We start from the raw sequence: 19,138 nt of genomic DNA, 5'->3' as shown, positions 1-19,138 counted from the left end.
TTGACATAAGTATTTTTGGTCTAATTTTAAAACTATTATACATATAACATAAAATTTATCCTTTTAACTATTTTTAAGAATATATCCAGTGACATTAAGAAAATCCACATTGTGATGCAAACATCACCACCATCCATTGCCAGAACTTTTTTCATCTTGTAAAACTGAAATGCTTTATTCATTAGACGGTGGTACCCCATCTCCCTCTTCCTCCAGCCTCTGGCAACCACCGTTTTGCTTTCTGTCTCTGTGAATGAGACTACTCTAAGCACCTCTTTTGAGTGGAATTACATTTTTCCTATTGGGACTGGCTTATTCTGCTTAACATAATGTCTTCAAGGTTCATCCATGTTGTCATCCTTTGTGTTTGGTTGATTTTTTTTTTTGTAGTGAAACATTTTAACTCCCTTTTCTGTATATTCTATAGCTGTTTTCTTTATGGTTACCATGGGGATTACATTTAACATCCTAAAGTTATTACGCTGTACTTTGAATATATACCAGCTCAACTTTGGTAACAGACAAAACTCTGCTTTTATGCAGCTGTATCCCCACACACTTTCAGTTATTGATGTCGTAAAATCACATCTTTATATATTGTGTGTTCAAAAACATAGACATATATATATTTTAATGCATTAGTCTCTTAAATCATGTAGAAAACAAAAAGTGGTGTCACAAACTAAGATTACAATAATATCCAGAACTTTTTTGGTTCCTTTTTATGATTTCAATTTCTTTATTGAAATTTCCATTCTGTTCATACATCATTTTCTTGATCTTGTCTACATCTTCTTTTAGCTCTTTGATAATTTTTAAGACAGTTGTTTTGAAGTCTTTCTTTAGTAAGTCTACCATCTGGTCTTTCTCAGGGATAGTCTCTGTTGATTTACTACATGAGACAGATTCTGCCAATGCTATTGTTGTCTAGGTGCGGAGACAGATTTTTGGTGCTTCTTATTTCACCATCTTCCTCCTGTCTCCCACCCTGTTTTTTTTTTTTTTTGTGGCGAGGGGAATACTGTCTTGATCTGGTTTAGATATTGGTGTTAAAACTGGTTTCATTAATAGCTTTAAGACGTTTTCTCTCATTTTCAGTACTGTGGAACAATTTATGGAGCATCGGGACTATCAGGTCTTTGGAAGTTTAGGAAAATTTCCTTGTGAAATCATTTGGGGTTGGTATTTTGTTTTTTATTTCTTTTGGTGGAGTAACTTTATTTAATTCCTACTAACTTACTCTAATTCTTCCATGTAAATTGGTATGCTTAAGATTTGTCTTTTATCTACAGGAATTAATTTTTTTAATCTTCATTTTCCTAGAAATTTATCCGTTTCATCTAGATTTTCACATTAGAGGTCTGCAAAGTAGTCTTTTTAAATTAAAATTTTATTTATTTTTTGTTTGTATATATTCTAGGGTACAAGTAAAATTTTCACAGTAAGCTTTTATAATAAAAATTCTGTTAATGATTTTCCTTTGTCATTTCTTAATCTGTATACATGTCTATTTTTTTCTTAATCAAATTAACTCTTGATTTGTCTTTCTGGATTTTTTAAAAAATCGATTTCAATTTATTAATTATGTTTATTGTTTTTATATTCTCTACCTTAATTGATTTCTGCTTTTATCCTTGCTGTTTTATGGTTTCTTTCCTTGAATTTTTTTTACTTTACCTTTTGTGCTTTTCTATTTAATTGGAACTGGGAATTTCATTCGTTTTTTTTATTTTTATTGACAGGAATGTTTACTGTTAGAAATTTTCCTAGGACCACTTTGTATGTATCCCAATGAGTCTGATATGTAGTATATTTATTATTATTTTTTAAAAAAATTCTGTACTATTGGTTTTTATTGCCCCCTTTACCCAGGATTTATATCATAAATTAAAAAAATTTCCAAGTGTAAAGATCTTTTTAAACAATAGTTAAAAAGTTTTTAATCTTACTATACTCTGACAAGAGTATTTGTAATAGTTCTACTTTGTGGAAGTTACTGTTATTTTCTTTGTGATCCAATACATGATCAATTTTTGTGAAGTGTATTCTCTATTATCAGGGTGTAGAATTTGAGATCCCTTGCTCTCTTCCTGCCCCCGCTCCATGAGAGCTATATATTTTGATTTTAATGTTTATGTCTTTTATAGTCTTACTTACCTTTTCCTCATTTTATCTATCTGGTTCTGAAAGGGATGTGTAAAAGTATCCTGTTACTAGTTTGTCTACCAATGTCTCCTTGCTTCTCCTATAGTTTTTGCTCTGTGAAGATGGTTGCTGTGTTATCTGGTGCATAGATATTCACAGCTGTTATGGCTTCATTGTGAATTACACTGTTCAGAATGCTCTTATTAGTCACATTTAAGCTTTTTTTTGGCTAGAATTTTACTTTGTCTGATATCACAATCTACATCCCTGTTTTCTTACTGTTTGATATCCTTTGTCCCTTTAGCCTTTCTGAATTTTAGTTATATAGCATATAGTTGGGTCTTGCGTTTGAGCTGAATTTGAAAACCTTTTCATTTTAGTAGACAGGTTAAGCCCATTCTCACTTATTGCCATCTTGTGTTTGATCTTCCTTCATCATCATATTTTATAATTGTTTATTTTTTCATTTATAAATGTGATATGTCAAGTATTTGGTGTCTAGGAAGGTTTATGCTTTTGTTCCTGTCATTACCTAGGAAGTTATACCTTTCTAAAATGCCTTCAGGCCCATATTTTTAAATCTAATCATTCATTTATCAGTTTGCCTGTTTTTAATAGCATTCTTTAACTTCTCCCTACGGCTATACAACAATCAATGAGGTTGTTCTAAGTTTTCTTATTCCCTCCCCTCTCCTCCCATTGTCGAGTTCCATTATTTCTACTTTGTCACAGCATATAACATTTGCACATTAGTCTTCCATTCTTCCTTTTTTTTTAGTTTTAGATCTATGACTATATAAATAAAAATGCTCACTTTAGTTGTTTTGATAACATTTCCTAGTCATCTCTTAGTTGGAGGAAACATTCTCTAGTAGATTTCTTTTTTCTTTTTTCTTTTTTTTGAGACAGAGTCTCGCTCTGTCGCCCAGGTTGGAGTGCAGTGGTACGATCTCTGCTCACTGCAAGCTCCACCTCCCCGGTTCACGCCATTCTCCTGCCTCAGCCTCCTGAATAGCTGTGACTACGGGTGCCTGCCACCACAGCCAGTTAATTTTTTGTATTTTTTTTTTTTTTTTAGTAGAAACGGAGTTTCACCATGTTAGCCAGGATGGTCTCCATCTCCTGACCTTGTGATCTGCCCGCCTCGGCCTCCCAAAGTGCTGGAATTACAGGCATGAGCCACTGCACCCGGCCCTCTAGTAGATTTCTTAAGAAGGGCTTATGGGTACAGAATTCCATTAATTCCTATGTATTTAAGACTGTTTTTCTATAGTACTGATGCTAGAAGGCACCTTAGCTAAATACAGAATTCTTGATTCACACTTTCTTTCACTAAATTTCTGAAAAATGCTGCTCCATTGTTGCCTTGCTTTGCATATTGCTTTTTGAAAAATTCTGATACCAATATAATTCTTTTGTCCTTGTAAATTTGATCTTTTTGCCTGAAGGCCTGGAAAATTTTTTCTTTATGTTTGAAGTCTGATAGTGTCCTGTAATATGTCTCAGAGTTGACTGTTTTGGGTTGCTTTTCCCAGACATCTGGCTCATGACTCCCATACATAGATTTTGTTCTTTTTTGATTTCCAGAATGTTTTCATGAGTTATATTCTTTAAGCGTTAGTTCTGTTTCGTTGTTTTGTTTTCTAAGACTCCATTTTTCCTCCTGTCTTACATTTTCATTAGTGTCTCTTTGACCTTTATACTTCCTTCATTAACTCATTTTCATTCCTTGATTTTTTTTTTGCTTTTCTCTGATGCTGTTTATTAAATTTTTATTTTGATGTCATCTTCCTTGCGTCCTTATAATTTAGTCTTTATTTCAAAGTTGACTTTGCACTTTTATTACCCACCCCACCAAGTTCACTAAGTTCTATTTTTATTTATTCTTGTCTTTGTTCATTTCTCTTCTTAGTTTTTGAAATTCTGATTCAAGGTGGTTTTCATTTTTTTAGATGTTCGAGTGTATTTAATTTAGTTTGAGTATTGTCTCATAGGTTTTTTCTATGTCATAGCATTTTGCTTTTTGTTTTCTCCTTTTTGTGAAATTTTCATTAGATGGGGAGTGTTGGTTCTCATTTTCTGATCTGTTAAAGAAACTTTTATGTACTTGCTTAATCTTCTGTTCATTTTGTGAATTTTGGGTTTTACAAGATTTCTGGTTCAATGACCCTCCCTTCTATCAGTATAGAAAAGTCATTTCCTTCGTGGTGTGTGTGTGTGTACGTACATGTGGATACTGAAGGGTTGCGTGGCCTCTGATTTTTCAGGTTTTTCTGGACCCTGACTTTCCCATTGGCTTTATTTTTATGTCTCCAGTCACTTTCCAAGTACCTTTCCATTTCTTTTTGCTCCCAGCCCCCTCGAAACTATGCTTTTCAGATTGTCACTGAGTATTACGTGTGTTTTTAGCACCTGCTCTGGTCTGTCAGGATACTTTAAAATACTTTTGCCCTTAGGATGGGCTTTTCTTTCTGATGGTGGTGGTGGTTATAGAGTAATTGTAGGCTTGCTGCCCACTCTCTCCTTCTCTTTTCTTTTCAGTTTTCCTTAGCCTTTGTCACGAGCAAGGACAATCCAACAGGGCATGAGAGATTTTTGCTGGGTGAGATTTGGTGTTTTTTATCTTTTACTTTACTTATAGCTATTTTAAAGTCTGAGTATTTTTGGCCGGGTGCAGTGGCTCATACCTGTAATCCCAGCACTTTGAGAGGCCTAGGCGGGCTGATCATGAGGTCATGAGTTCGAGACCAGCCTGGCCAACATGGTGAAACCCCATCTCTACTAAAAATACAAAAGTTAGCCAGGCGTGGGGTGCATGCCTGTAATCCCAGCTACTCGGCAGGCTGAGGTGGGAGAATCGCTTGAACCTGGGGAGGTGGAGGTTGCAGTGAGCTGAGATCGCGCCATTGCACTCCAGCCTGGGTGACAGTGAAACTCCTCTTGGGGAAAGAAAAAAACAAATAAATAAATAAATAGAGTTTGGGTATTTTCTTGTTTTCTAGTTATGCTGAAGACATGCTTTTTTTCATAGTAATTTAATTTGTTCTTACTGTTCTGCATCATGTTCAGAGGATGTATATCTCCCTACATATTTCTTTGCCTTGTGGTTTATTTTATTCTCATGACCATTGGGGCTGGCTCCTTGACTTGACAATATTAATAGCTGGAGTATTAGGGTCCACTCTGGCTACTTGGATGTCTTTTTGAACATGTGCATTTTGCTAACAATTCACTTTAGTATCTGATATCATTACATTTTGACAATGAGCCAAAAGTTTTAATGTATTCAATCACAAATATTTGTATTGTCACTTGGAAAGATGAGCAAGAAGATGTTGAAGAAAAGGAGAGAGATGAGATAAAATGATTTCATGAGACTTTACTCTGTGATAATATTTTATAACTGATATATAGTGATATACTTTGTGATAATATTTTATAACTGCATTAACATTTTATCATATAACTCTAATGTATTAATTTTTAATTGGTTCGGCCTAACTTTCTTTATGTCCTGAACATTGGAATGTGCTTATATATATGGCTCATTAAAACTAATCACTAAACTGGAGTATAATGTGATGGTTTGTTGGGAGGTAATTTGGTATTCTGGAGATGGAAGGACCTCAAAGTTTTAATATACCTACAACACAGCAATTTACATGCTATTGAATTTATTTTGTGGCTTATTTGTGAAGATTTGGAGATCTGTTTGTTAAACATGCACATGTGAGTCATGCACTATTAGGTAGGCATTTCATCTATATTGCAACTAATTCTCACAATAATACTAAAAGGTATCGATTGTAGGCCTATTATGTAGAGGAGCTAGGAGAGGATCAGTGAAGTTAAGTAACTGATCCAAGGTCACAGTGCAAGCAAGTGAAACAGAAGCCAGCCCCTAGTTTCTCTGGCTGTAAAGTACCCATTACACAGTCACAGTTCATCTTAAGGTGGGTAGAGCCATTCTCACTAACTTGCCTTGTGTGAGCTAAAACCAAGGCCTTGTGATTTGTTTCATCCTTATGGCAGTTGGGCTGACTCCTTGATGTGACAGTGTCAACAGCTGCGTGTTGGGGATCACTTGCAGCATGGATGATTAGTAAGCCAGTAGCATTTAGTACTGTCACTTGGAAATGACTGACTGCTCAAGGACATAGGGGATTTTGAGTAGAACTAGCTCTGATGGTGCTTCCAGACCCATCATTTGTCAGTGGATGTGCTGCTTGCCAGTCACCCCCATAAGGAGAGGTTGGCTCAGGCTTGGTTATGAGTGAGGGACATTAGTGGAACCTCCCTGCTCCACCGAATCTGTGTCTCAGCTCTTGGGCATGTATTCACCTGCCGTTGTAGATGTGGTCATGGTTTGTCTGGAAAGCTTATCTCCAACTTTAGGTCCAAGGTTAGCTTTCAAATCATTTATGGTGGTGGTGCTTTCAATGTGAGGATTTTTACCAAGTCATCTTAGGTAGGTGCAAAATGATTAGTATTCATAACGTTTTAATAGGAACCTTGAGAATTTGCCACTTATGTGAATGACTCAGGGTCAAATGAGGGAGCATTGAGACCCAACCATTTTTTTTTTGGCTCTGGAAATATTTCTCCTGTGCAATCTCTTAAGGGATTAAGTTAACATGGTCACTTGTACCATTGCCTTGGTCACTTGGCAGCTGAAAGGACACGTGTCTTTAGGTGAATTTTCTTTAATGAGATCATGAGCTCATAGTTTGCTTAGCTTTCCTTAGCTTTCCTTAATTTCAACGAGTCATAACACGTTACCCTGGAACTTAACTTTGTTTTCTGGGCCAAGGTATCCCTGTGGAACGGATTATTCACACTGTACATTTACATTTTTTAGAAGTGTGGTTCTATAATTTGCCACATTTTATGTAACATTCTCCAGGAAAACATTTAATAGCCAAGTGTTACTTACCTAAACCTCTCTACCTCTCAGAGCCCCCGTTTCCTAATTAGTAAAAAAGGAGGAAATTGGTCTATATGACCTCAAAGGGCCTGTTCCGGTCTCTACTGTATTTATCTGTGTGCAACTTGGTCACACCTGCCTGTCTGCATGTAGTAGGCATGGGGGTTTGGATAATGTCGCATCCATCCTCTGCTTCTCCCCGTCCAGGCGTGTGCACAGGCAGCTCCACTCGGCACATCGTGACCTTTGATGGGCAGAATTTCAAGCTGACTGGCAGCTGTTCTTATGTCCTATTTCAAAACAAGGAGCAGGACCTGGAGGTGATTCTCCATAATGGTGCCTGCAGCCCTGCAGCAAGGCAGGGCTGCATGAAATCCATCGAGGTGAAGCATGCTGCCCTCTCTGTCGAGCTGCACAGTGACATGGAGGTGAGAAGTACTTTCTCTGGATCCCGTGGCAAGGCAATAGAGTGTCAGGGAAACCACATGGACCAGGTGGCAGTTGGTTTTAGTTGGTGCTCTTGTTAGGAGCTCTGCCTCCTGCTTAACTAGAGGAGAGGAGCACAACTTTCTTAGAGGGGTTTATTGCCATCCCCTTGTCTTGGCCTGATTTCATGTTGTTCCGGGCTCAGATTTGCAAGACGGAATCACTTTTAGATAGCATAAAATTGTGAATTGAGTGCCAGTTTCTGGCACTGGTAGAGAATTGGAATTGGCATCAGGATTGTTTACCCGGGAGGTATTATGAGTCCAATGCCTAAACCCTGTAAGCTTTCCAACGGGAAACATTTACGGCGCTAAATTAGGTCCTTTGAAAATATTTAAGGCCTACATAAAGTGTTGGCCTCCAAAATTTGAAAAGAAAACGGCAAAACTGATATATATATATGATTGATTAAATGCTCACAAAAGGTTACATTACGCCAACTTCTTTACTTGTTCGTGTAGAGATCATAAATATTTCATTGTGTGAAAACAACTTGTAGGCTAGATTTTCTCACTTTGCAAGAATTCCTGAATTTGAACAATAATTGCAGAAAAATCTTAGCTAGTCATATATCAAGTGAGTAACTCATAGCCAAAAATTAAAAAATCAAGATGATAAAAAATCCTTCCAAAAATTTTACAGCAAAATTATATTCATCATGGAATGTGAGTGCATTTTAATGTGTTTGATATGGTGTATATGATGGGGGCTGCCCAAGAAAGAGCTGCTAGTGGCACACATGCACACAAAAAAGACTTAAAGTGGTCCCATTAAGACACTGGTGTCCAACCTTTTGGCTTCCCTGGACCACACATAAAATGCGTTAACACTAATGACAGCTGATGAGCTAAAAAAAAGTTCTGTGCATATTTTTCGTGATATCCACCACCACAGAGAAGCAAAAACGTCCTTGCATTCAAAGGGTTGGACACGGCTGCTGGATGCTCCTGGAGACACTGCTCTGACGAGTTAGCAATAAGGCCACTTTCCCAGCCTGTCTTAAAAGGCATTGCCCTTCCCTCTTGAGTCACATCCACTCAAGGTTCCTATCTCTAGGCTTTCAGGTTCTTGGTGCATGGTCACCCATACAGTATTATAACAGTCTGTCTTCTGGTCAAGCTCTGCAAAGTCAAGCTCTGTTTTCTAGTCAAGCTCTTCTTTATCTTAGAAGAGCTGCCGACAGATATCAATGTTCGTGTGTAGTGTTGCGGTTGAGTGTGATGAATGCAGAGACTCTCAGTAACTTTACTAAAAACCCAAGGGTGAAGTTCTAGGATTCCTCATTGCTGGGACTACCAATGAGCTCTTTCTTCTTTGTGCAGGTGACAGTGAATGGGAGACTGGTCTCTGTTCCTTACGTGGGTGGGAACATGGAAGTCAACGTTTATGGTGCCATCATGCATGAGGTCAGATTCAACCATCTTGGCCACATCTTCACATTCACTCCACAAAACAATGAGTTCCAACTGCAACTCAGCCCCAAGACTTTTGCTTCAAAGACGTATGGTCTCTGTGGTAAGAACATTTTCTCAACTCCTCTTTTCCTCCTGCTATACATTTATAAACCTTACTTGCTCTACTCTGAGGCTCTTGGATGCTGATATTTCAGGGTCTAGTAGCAAGGGTCAGATTCTGGGGAGGATGAAGAATGGCCCGTCTCTGGCATCAGTGTTTTTGTACCTAGGACCTCTCAGTTTATCTTTTCTTCTTGTTTGTTTCTCTAGGGATCTGTGATGAGAATGGAGCCAATGACTTCATGCTGAGGGATGGTACAGTCACCACAGACTGGAAAACACTTGTTCAGGAATGGACTGTGCAGCGGCCAGGGCAGACATGCCAGCCCATTCTGGAAGAGCAGTGTCTTGTCCCCAACAGCTCCCAGTGCCAGGTGCTCCTCTCAGCACTGTTTGCTGAATGCCACAAGGTCCTGGCTCCAGCCACATTCTATGCCATCTGCCAGCAGGACAGTTGCCACCGGGAGCAAGTGTGTGAGGTGATCGCCTCTTATGCCCACCTCTGTCGGACCAATGGGGTCTGCGTTGACTGGAGGACACCTGATTTCTGTGGTGAGTCTCCAAGTTACCTCTAAAAATCCTGGAGACCAACTAACTGGGCTTGCTCAGCCTCTCTGTGCCCCACATTCTTTATCTGGCTAATAAGGGTGAAAATCCCTGTATTTTGTATGACCTGGGATTCCAGTTAGGATTAAGTAAGATAGAAGAGATATATATGTGTGTGTGTGTGTGTATATGTATATGTATATATATGTGTATGTATAGGTGTATATATGTATATATATACACACACATACACACTCTGCATGTAGAATTTTTATGTAAATTAATGCATGATCCTTTCCATTAGTATTTCTACAGTTGAGACAAATGCAATTTCAATGTGCTAGACACACATAGGCATCTGTAAAGCGCTGTGTAGCCAGTCACATTGAATTTGAAGTTCCACCAAGCTTACAATGTAGTCCATGCCTGAGCAGGATTTTGAAGTGTGAGTAGAATCATTTGGTTGCCAAGAATCTCCTTAATTATAAACACTGCAGGATTGCTAGTGCAGATAGCCCCTCCCCAAAGTCAGCTCCCCTGCCTGGACTTGGCATTTATTTAAAGTGTAGGGGAAACTGAAGTGAATCAGATATGGCTCCTGTCCCCTCGGGGTGCTGGAGTGAAAAGAATACTGAACTTGAAATCCTCAGTTGTCAAATATAATCGTCGCCTTTTTTTTTTTTTTTTTTTGAGGGAAATCAATATGTACATGCATGTTGGAGCCTCAGAGTTTATCATCATAGAACTGTCAGCAGCTCTGAGCTGGGTCTGGAGGACTTGGGCATCCTAGTCCCAGCTCAGCTGGTGGATGGACTGTTCTCTTAGTCTTTCTGGACCTCAGTGTCTGCATCGTAGAATGAGATAGTTGGCTTAGATAACCTGTAGGTTCCTTTGGGTTCTGATTTTCTGAGGCCATGTGGATGATACTGCCTCCTCCCAATCAGCCTACAAATCAAGCGGCAAATGTTAGTTTCTAAGTTACTGGAAGCACTTTCTCTGCATACTGATTTCTTTGTGTACCTCCTGGTTATTTACTGTGCACACAGAGGGAAATCTTTGGTGCTCCAAATCCTTGGAAACTTCCTCCATCTCCTGCCTGCCTTTGGTGCCTTGAGAATGTGAGGAAGTTGTTGAGCAAATCAGAACGAGGGAAGTGAAATCACCTTGTAGCTTCTTTCCCAAGGCCGTTCTTTATAGATGTGGATTCCTAATTTACAGATGCTTTTAAAGCGTAAAATATATCTGTATTCAAAAAAGGACCACAAAACCATACAAGTTCGCATCATTTGGTAGGACTAGATTTGGCTGCAAGTAGCAGAGAATTAAAATTTTCTGTCGTATAGCTGATCAGAGGCGGTGGTTCCAGCTAATTCTGGGCCTCAAACTGGATTCTAGCTCTTTGCTCTGCCCTTAGTTGGGTGTGGTCTTTTTCTTCATGGTCTAAGATGGACATTCATGCTCCAAGCAGGAAGCTGAGGGAAGGAGGGAAGAGGGGCAAGGAGCATGCATAGCTGTCTTTTAAAATGGACTCCTGGAGGCTGCCATGGGATACTATACTTTACTTACAGTTCATTGGTCAGAACTAGTCACATGACTGCACTTAGCTGCAAGAAAGGTTGGGAAATACAGTCCTCATTCTGGTGGTCATATGCCCAGCCTAAAGTTCTGTTTCTATGGAAGATGGGGAGGATGAAGATTGGTGGAAAATAGCCATCTCTGCCCTGGCAAGTTTGATGATTAACCATGTTGAATCAGCTGTGCCCGTTTCACTCTGGCTGGTGAGGGCCTTTGTGAGTGACCTCTCCTCCTCTGTCTACAGCTATGTCATGCCCACCATCCCTGGTCTACAACCCCTGTGAGCGTGGCTGTCCCCGGCACTGCAATGGCAACGTGAGCTCCTGTGGGGACCATCCCTCGGAAGGCTGTTTCTGTCCTCCGAATAAAGTCATGTTGGAAGGCAGCTGTGTCCCTGAAGAGGCCTGCACTCAGTGCATTGGTGAGGATGGAGTCCAGCACCAGGTAGGAGCCTGGGCCTTTCACCTCCCACGGGGCTGCTTCCCTCTTGGGTCAAAAGGGAGAAGTGTTCGCCAATGATTGGCCTCTTCCAACTGTGGCAGCAGGGTTGACTCTTACGGGGATCATTAGGGACAGGCAGTATTGTGTAATGGCTCTGCATTCAGATAGCTCTTGGTTCAAATCCTGTATCTGTCATGTGTTATCTGAGAGATTAAACATCCAAGTGTTGTTACCACGTTATTACTGTTACTGTGATTACTATTGTCTTTATTATTGTAGTCATTTAAGCAAAATGATATAGGAACCCAGGAGGGAAAGGGAAAAGAATATTTTGTGTGATAATGTCTGCTATTGTTAAGAGAGATTGTATACCTTGATTGTGCTAAACACAGTATGTTCATTATTTCAGTGTTTTTCAAAGGTTGTATTAACAGTTACTTGTGGTCAAGTGAGTTTAAAGAACACTAATCATAGTTAAACAGGTTTCTTTATTGCAGAACTCTAGAGTTTTTAGTGTACTACTGTACCTTGCAGATATTTAAGAGAATTTTTGTTTCTCAAACTTGATCATGGAGCGTGTGTGTGTGAGAGAATCCCTTGGGACTGGGATTCCACAGAATACACTAGTGTGTCCTCTATCACTCATAAATACAAAAATCCTATGAAGAAACTAAGACCTAAAGAGCTTAGTTTCTTAGACCTAAATGGACACAATTTATAAGTAATGGAGTTGGTCTCAGAATTTGAAGCTCTCTGTGATGCCAAAGATCTGGCTCTTTCCACAATATGGAATGGCCCTTTTGCTGCATCTTTTTTGGGCTGATTTGCTTGTTAGTCATTGAGTCATCAGTTTTTTTTTAAGCTCTTTAGGAGGTATTGAATGTATTTTGAAAGGATATTTACCAAACTCCTCCGTCTTGGCCTAAAATGGCTGTCATCTCTCTTCAAAGTTGACTCTGTGTATATTTGTAGGATCTGGGGCAGCGTGTGTCTGTGCATATGTGAACGTGCACGTGTGAATGTGTGCAGTGGCCCTGTCCTTCACCGTTGACAGTGATACTACAGACCGTGGTAGAGGTAGAAGCATGTTTGGCTTCTAGGAAAGGAGAATGTGTTCTGTGATCATGGGCTGCACTCAAGACCTAACGTCTTCATCACCAAGGAGGACCATTCTTGCTAAGTGGACTGAGTAGAGTGACTTACCACTATGTTCAACCACGAATAGGAGAACTCATGGTAAATGTAGCTAACCAGCCTGCAGAATAATGAAAACATTTCAGTAACTACACTATTCTGTCCCCGATGCTGTAAGCCAGGATAGGGACCATTTTATATGATTCTCCCCAAAGCTCTGTAGGGTCATAATCGCACATCCTATCAAATGGATGAGACTAAGGCTCAATGCCATGAGGTGATAAAGCTGGGATTTATGTTCATAGCATCAATCATAGTGTCCTAGCCCTACCATTGACCTCATTGGAACTGTGAGTTGAACTCTGGCCTAAGTCATGTTCACTGGAACACGGGTATCCATTAGGGCCATTACTCTTAGTCACTTACAGTGATCTCATGTCCTCTAGTTGTTGGGCTTTATCCTAGTGGATCCAATTTGTCCTCACTGTGGAATAGATGAGCTAAAGTCCTCCTCTACTGCCATATTTCAACTTGCCAAGTTAAGTAATTGCCTGTTCTGTGGTATTCCCTAAATGAGTTGACAAAACCTTGTATTTCTCTTCCTGATTTGTATAGCTCCTGAGCTCCTGCAGGGCTTGAATGATGTTGACCAATTTACATATGTGGCTAGCAACCTGTGGTAATTTCAGACTGGTTTTACTAGTAGTGGCAAAATGCTTCCTCTTAGAAGGAGACAGAAATGATCTTTTCCTTGGCGTTCTGTGATGAGAAGTGAGCTCAAGTTTGCAGGTTTCTGGCTGCATGAGTGTCAGATGTCTGCAAGGTCCTGAGAGAAGGAGGCTTGTGAACTTCATCTTAGTGTCTCCAAACTCTCCTGCCCTTTGCTTCTCCTCTCTGGCCCTATTTTCCCCTTTCACTGCGCGCCTCATCTTCAGTCCAACACATTAGAATATGTATTCAAGTTGTGTAAAGAGGCCATCCAAATATTTCGGATGTGGAAACTGTCTTATAAATATATTTTAAAGTCAGGTGAAATAAAATTAGTTAGTTGAAAACTTTGAAAAGAACACAGCCACTTTTAGTGATTTCAGAAAATAGAGTTTAAATGGATGAAAGCAAGCATCATATCCAGCCATGTACATTTTCAACTTTGACTTTCAAAGCAGAGAAAGAATAAAAACCTAATATGAAGAACATTTCCGTTAAATAAACTTTTTTTTAACTGAAAAAATGAAGCCCAGAAAACCTTTTATTCAGGGAAATAAACTAGGGTATAAAACTATTGTAGTGGCCAGGCGCGGTGGCTCAAGCCTGTAATCCCAGCACTTTGGGAGGCTGAGACGGGCGGATCAGGAGGTCAGGAGATAGAGACCATCCTGGCTAACCCGGTGAAACCCCGTCTCTACTGAAAAATACAAAAAACTAGCCGGGCGAGGTGGCGGGTGCCTGTAGTCCCAGCTACTCCGGAGGCTGAGGCAGGAGAATGGCATGAACCCAGGAGGCGGAGCTTGCAGTGAGCTGAGATCCGGCCACTGCACTCCAGCCTGGGCGACAGAGCGAGACTCCGTCTCAAAAAAAAAAAAAAAAAAAAAAACTATTGTAGTAATTTCAGAAAAGCAAAATATTCACTAGTTTCCATAGATCTTGCTTATTTTACAAAACAGAGTCTAAAGAGGTGAGCCTTTGCAGCAGGCTCGGAAGGGACCAAGAACCTGCACTGGCTGTCCTTGGCTCAGTGGAGCCACTGGTGGTGGTGGGTGCTATACCGGCAGGCACAAGCTTAGCAGGAACCATGTCCATGGCCCAGAAGCTCTGGCCTGTAGCTCCTTCCCTCTCCCTTAGTCTCTGCTGTCCCTAGCTGGGCTCAGTGTTCCCATTTCATTTGCATCCCTCATCAAATTGGCTGGTGAATCAAATTCATCAAATTGCATGATGAATTGCTTGTGTCCTTTGACCTTGTGCCTTGAAAATGTTTTCCCCACCGTATTCTCTGCAGGCCGCTCTTTTGTCACCTTTATTCAAACATTAACTCCTGCTGGCATTCATACCTGTTGTGGCCTGGTGGTATTCACGCCTGGGCCCTGGAACCTGGCGTGGTTGCAACAGGCCTGCCTGCAGTTGGCCTGGGGTTGTGCAGCAGCACCATCTGCCGGCCGCATCGCCGCATAGCCTGGCCAGGCCTGGAGAGCCGCTGCAGTTGCTTTTAGAAGCTTAGCGTTCGCTTGTTTTTTAAATTTTTATTTCTCTTCTTTCCCCTGCCTTGAGTGGGTCTTAAGCTTCCTGGGAAATGACAATCCCCGGCAAAGGAGGGCAGACACCTGCTTTGGGTCATCTGTTGTGTGCTACCCATTCTCAGGATAGTAGGAAAATTGTGGGATTTATTCTTGAGTTTAAATGTCTGAGGTCTATGTTTAAAAGGAGAGAAAAAAGAACACTGAAACACATACAGAACATGACCCTCTCCTTTCTCATCCCCTCATGTCTGCCAATCCGACCCCCTGCCCCAGCCCTCCGAGGCCAGCGCCCCGGGCCCCTCCCTCCACCTTCCCAGCTGGAGTGGCAGCCACTGTGTCTTTTCCGGTTTTCTCTTCCTAGTCCTTCCCTTTTCCATCCTGCACACTGTCGCCAGGGCTGTCTTCATTAGCTCTTCTCTGTGAGGCAGGATCCTGCTTATGCCTCCGGGCCTGCACCTGCCTGCCGAGGTAAGGCAAGTTCCTGCAGTGGGCTCATGGGGCCTCTTCTGTCATCCTCAGCCTCCTGCCTCACCCGTGATGCCAGGCGCTGCAGGAGCGTTCCTTCGCCTGTGCCTTGTCAGCTGTTTCCTACCTGGAATTCCTCCTCCTCTCCCCTTTGCCCAAGTCTTCCCGTGCTTCATAGGTGTGCCCTGTGAGACTCTCTGCAGTGCCCAGTCTTGGTGGGCTCTCCTTTTGCACTCTTACTGCTCTTTTATTTTGTATTTTTACAAACAGCTTTACTGAGGTATGATTTACATGCCACAAACAGCACATATTTAAAGCGTACAATTCGATAGATTTTGCCATATGAACACACCTATAAAACCGTTGACATAACCAAGATAACAAATTTCCATCCCCCAAAAGTTAGCTTATGCCCTTTTAAATACATCTCTCAACCCTAGACAGCTACTGGTCTGCTTTCTGTCACTGTGGATTCGTTGACATTTTCTGGAATTTTGCATACATGGAAACATGCCTACGCACTTCTTTTCTGCCTGGCCTCCTTCACTCAGGATAACGCTTTTGGGATTCGTCCATGCTGCTGTGTGTTTTGATAGTTTTCTCCTCCTTGTTGCTAGGTAGTATTCCACGGTGTGTGTGTCACAATTTATTTTTCTCATTCAGATTTTCACCAGTCTTATTTCCTCACCTTGACTGTCAGCCATTCAAGGGCTCGGACAGTGTGTTCAGACCTGCCCATGACGGGCACTGTGTCTATTGACGAGAAGCAGCTGTAGTGCAAGAGACTAGGCCTGTGGTGTCTTGGGCCAGAATGCTAGGTTCAAAGCCTGGATGTGCCACTTGGTCAAATTTCTTAACTTCTTGGTGCCTCAGTTTCATTATTTGTAAATATAGATGATACTACTTACCTGGTAGGGTTATCATTAGGAAAATAAATGTAAAACTCTTAGAAAAATACCTTGAACATATTTATTATTAGTTATTTGTGGGAGGCAGCAGAGCATGGTGGTTTAAAACCATGCATTTGGGCCTGGCGTGGTGGCTCACACCTGTAATCCCAGCACTTTGGGAGGCTGAGGCAGGTAGATCACTTGAGGTCAGGAATTTGAGACCCAGCCTGGCCAACATGGTGGAATCCCATCTCTACTAAAATACAAAAATTAGCTGGGTGTGGTGACGCATGCCTATAGTCCCAGCTACTTGGGAGGCTGAGGCAGGAGAATCGCTTAAACTCGGGAGGCAGAAGTTGCAGTGAGCTGAGATCATGCCACTGCACTCCAGTCTAGGCGAGAGAGAGTGAGACACTGTCTCAAAACAAAAACCAAAACATAAAGAAACAAACCATGGATTTGGATTCAAAGCCTCACTCTGTCACTGTTCCTGTGCACACCTAGCGAGTGCCTTAGCTTTCTCATTGGAAAAGTGAGGGCAATGGTAAAAAATATCCTCACCATAGGATTGCAGTGAGGATTACATGAGTGATTTAAATAAAGCTCTCAACACAGTGGCACGTAGCAGGTGGCATTTGAATGTTAGCTGCTATCATTTATTGAGTGAGTGAAAGGTGTCAAGGGCAGGACCAGAGGGGTTAATCCTGAGGGAGGGCAGGGCACTTTGGGGGAAGGGGGACCTCACTTGGGGGTCTTTGATCTTCCTTCTTAGCTGACTGCCTACCATGGAAGTAATAAGTAAGACCTTCTTGACCTGGGAACTTCTTAGAGTCCTTTGAGCTGCTGGATAAGAATGTGTTTCTTTAGGGGCAGTTTCGCTTGAATTTAATTTTAAGTTTAAATTTAACTTCATGGCTGAATCCAGAGGGAGACTAAGTCCTGGCTCTGCTTCTTATTAGTGGAGCTCTTTGCTGTGTACCCTGTGCTGATCACAGTTTCTCACTCCTTACAACAGTCCTGCAAGGCAGGCTTGAGTACCCTCATTTTACAGGTGAGGAAACTGGGCACAGCGGAACGCAGCCCGTGTTAGAGTTCGGGAGTTCCTGACTTCAAAGCCTTGTGCTGTGGGGCTGTGTGTAACTTTGAGAAGGCTGCTCTCTACCCTGGGCCGTCTCTCATTTGAAAAATCAGAGAGCCGCACTCAGGCCTCTGAAGTCACTGCGGGCATCAAGAATGTGATGCTTTCAAGAGTTTTGCTGTCCTCCCCACAGCTCTTGCTATTGTCTGAAGTCAATTTCAGAAAGAAATGGCTTTTTTTTTCCCCCCAAGCAACATCCCAATTTCTCCTTTGGCTTGAGAAATGACTAGCAGGTGTGATCCAAGAACTCATTTTCTTTCCTTGCTTGGTTTTAGCATTGCCAACAGAGAAGGGTATAGTGGAAGTTTCCACGTTTTAGTTTACAAAGCACTGTGGCGACCACCTTTCTGAAAGCCATTAGAACCTCACAACCTCCTTTTAACCTGGTTTTGTTCATCTGTGAGGCTGTCAGAGGGCTGGCTCAGGGACTGGCCCTCGCCGCAGGCAGGGAGAGCTGACCTCTGTGAACTCTGGGCTTTGTACCTAGAATGTCCTGTGCCCTCTCTGAACCTCGCTTTCCCCTCAGTTCCTGGAAGCCTGGGTCCCGGACCACCAGCCCTGTCAGATCTGCACGTGCCTCAGCGGGCGGAAGGCCAACTGCACAATGCAGCCCTGCCCCACGGCCAAAGGTGAGAGTCCTCCCCTCGCTGGTGCCTTCATGGAGGAACAAGGGCCCCTGCAAGGCCCCCCAGTGACCCATCTTCATCCCTGGCAGAGCAGACTTGATCACTGGCACCTGGAGTCCTGGAGTGGGTGAGCTTCCTTGCCCAGCCTGCATTTTCCGTCGCTGGGCCTGGGAGCCCCATTCTGCATCTGGGTTTGACACTCTCAGATTAACCCTGGCCTCCGGTCCCCAGCAACGCTCAGACTTAAGAGTCCCTGGAGGGTAAATGTGAGGGTGTCACCAGGAACATGGGGACGCTCATCTGTCAGAGGGCCCGTGGCCTGGATCCTCATGGGACGACTATACAGAACTCATACTAGTTTTCAGTGAGCAAGAACATTTCAAATCCCTCCGAGGCTGTCCCACTACTCATTTCTCTGACTTTTGTGGCCGTTCCTCTCCTTCAGCTCCCACCTGCGGCCTGTGTGAGGTGGCCCGCCTCCGCCAGAATGCAGACCAGTGCTGCCCTGAGTATGAGTGCGGTATGTGTCCCACCGGGGGGATGTCTTCAGGGCCCAGCCCCAGCCCCAGGGGGGTACCACGTTGAGGGTGCTGAAAGGTGGCTCTGTTCCCAGGCACAGGGTGTGTGAAAGGAGGTGGGCAAGGACTGACTAGATATTCCAAAAAAATAGAAAGGGTTACCTCTGGAGAATAGGATTGGCTTCCTAGAAGAATCTACTGTAAATTACTAAACGTAGGTTTGACAGGATTAATGGGGTGATTGCTGATAAGAATGGGGTGATGGCTGGGGACCGCAGAGATACACTGAAGAAAAAACCATGCCAAAGCAGCCCATTTTCCTTTTCAGTAAGATTTTGTGGCCGCTAGATACAGAGAACACCACATACTGGGCACCTCGAGTTGGTCAGGTTATTTGCTAGAGGTTTTCATGCTAGCCCTGCAGACTACTCTGAATAGTGGGCTCGGTGAATTCAGAGCTGATGGAATTATGGTTAGCATGGCAGGAAATCATTAGTGCCTT

At 42.2% G+C, this 19,138-nt stretch overlaps 1 protein-coding gene across 2 annotated transcripts in view; it reads left to right on the top strand.

Moving 5' to 3' along the window:
• The window catches only part of VWF (von Willebrand factor), a 186,831-nt gene that overhangs the window by 131,906 nt on the left and 35,787 nt on the right, over window positions 1–19,138 (top strand). For both annotated transcript variants that reach the window (XM_050747383.1, XM_050747385.1), the window contains exons 35-40: window positions 7,277–7,497; window positions 8,878–9,070; window positions 9,280–9,621; window positions 11,435–11,634; window positions 18,019–18,121; window positions 18,564–18,638. In XM_050747383.1, the coding sequence (XP_050603340.1) occupies window positions 7,277–7,497; window positions 8,878–9,070; window positions 9,280–9,621; window positions 11,435–11,634; window positions 18,019–18,121; window positions 18,564–18,638 (1,134 nt within the window). The remainder of the gene's footprint in view (window positions 1–7,276; window positions 7,498–8,877; window positions 9,071–9,279; window positions 9,622–11,434; window positions 11,635–18,018; window positions 18,122–18,563; window positions 18,639–19,138) is intronic.

The sequence above is a fragment of the Macaca thibetana genome, chromosome 11, assembly GCF_024542745.1.
Source record: "Macaca thibetana thibetana isolate TM-01 chromosome 11, ASM2454274v1, whole genome shotgun sequence".
Classification (NCBI taxonomy): Eukaryota; Metazoa; Chordata; class Mammalia; order Primates; family Cercopithecidae; genus Macaca; species Macaca thibetana.
Note: the sequence above shows the minus strand (reverse complement) of the source record. Positions and strands in the feature narration are given on the sequence as shown.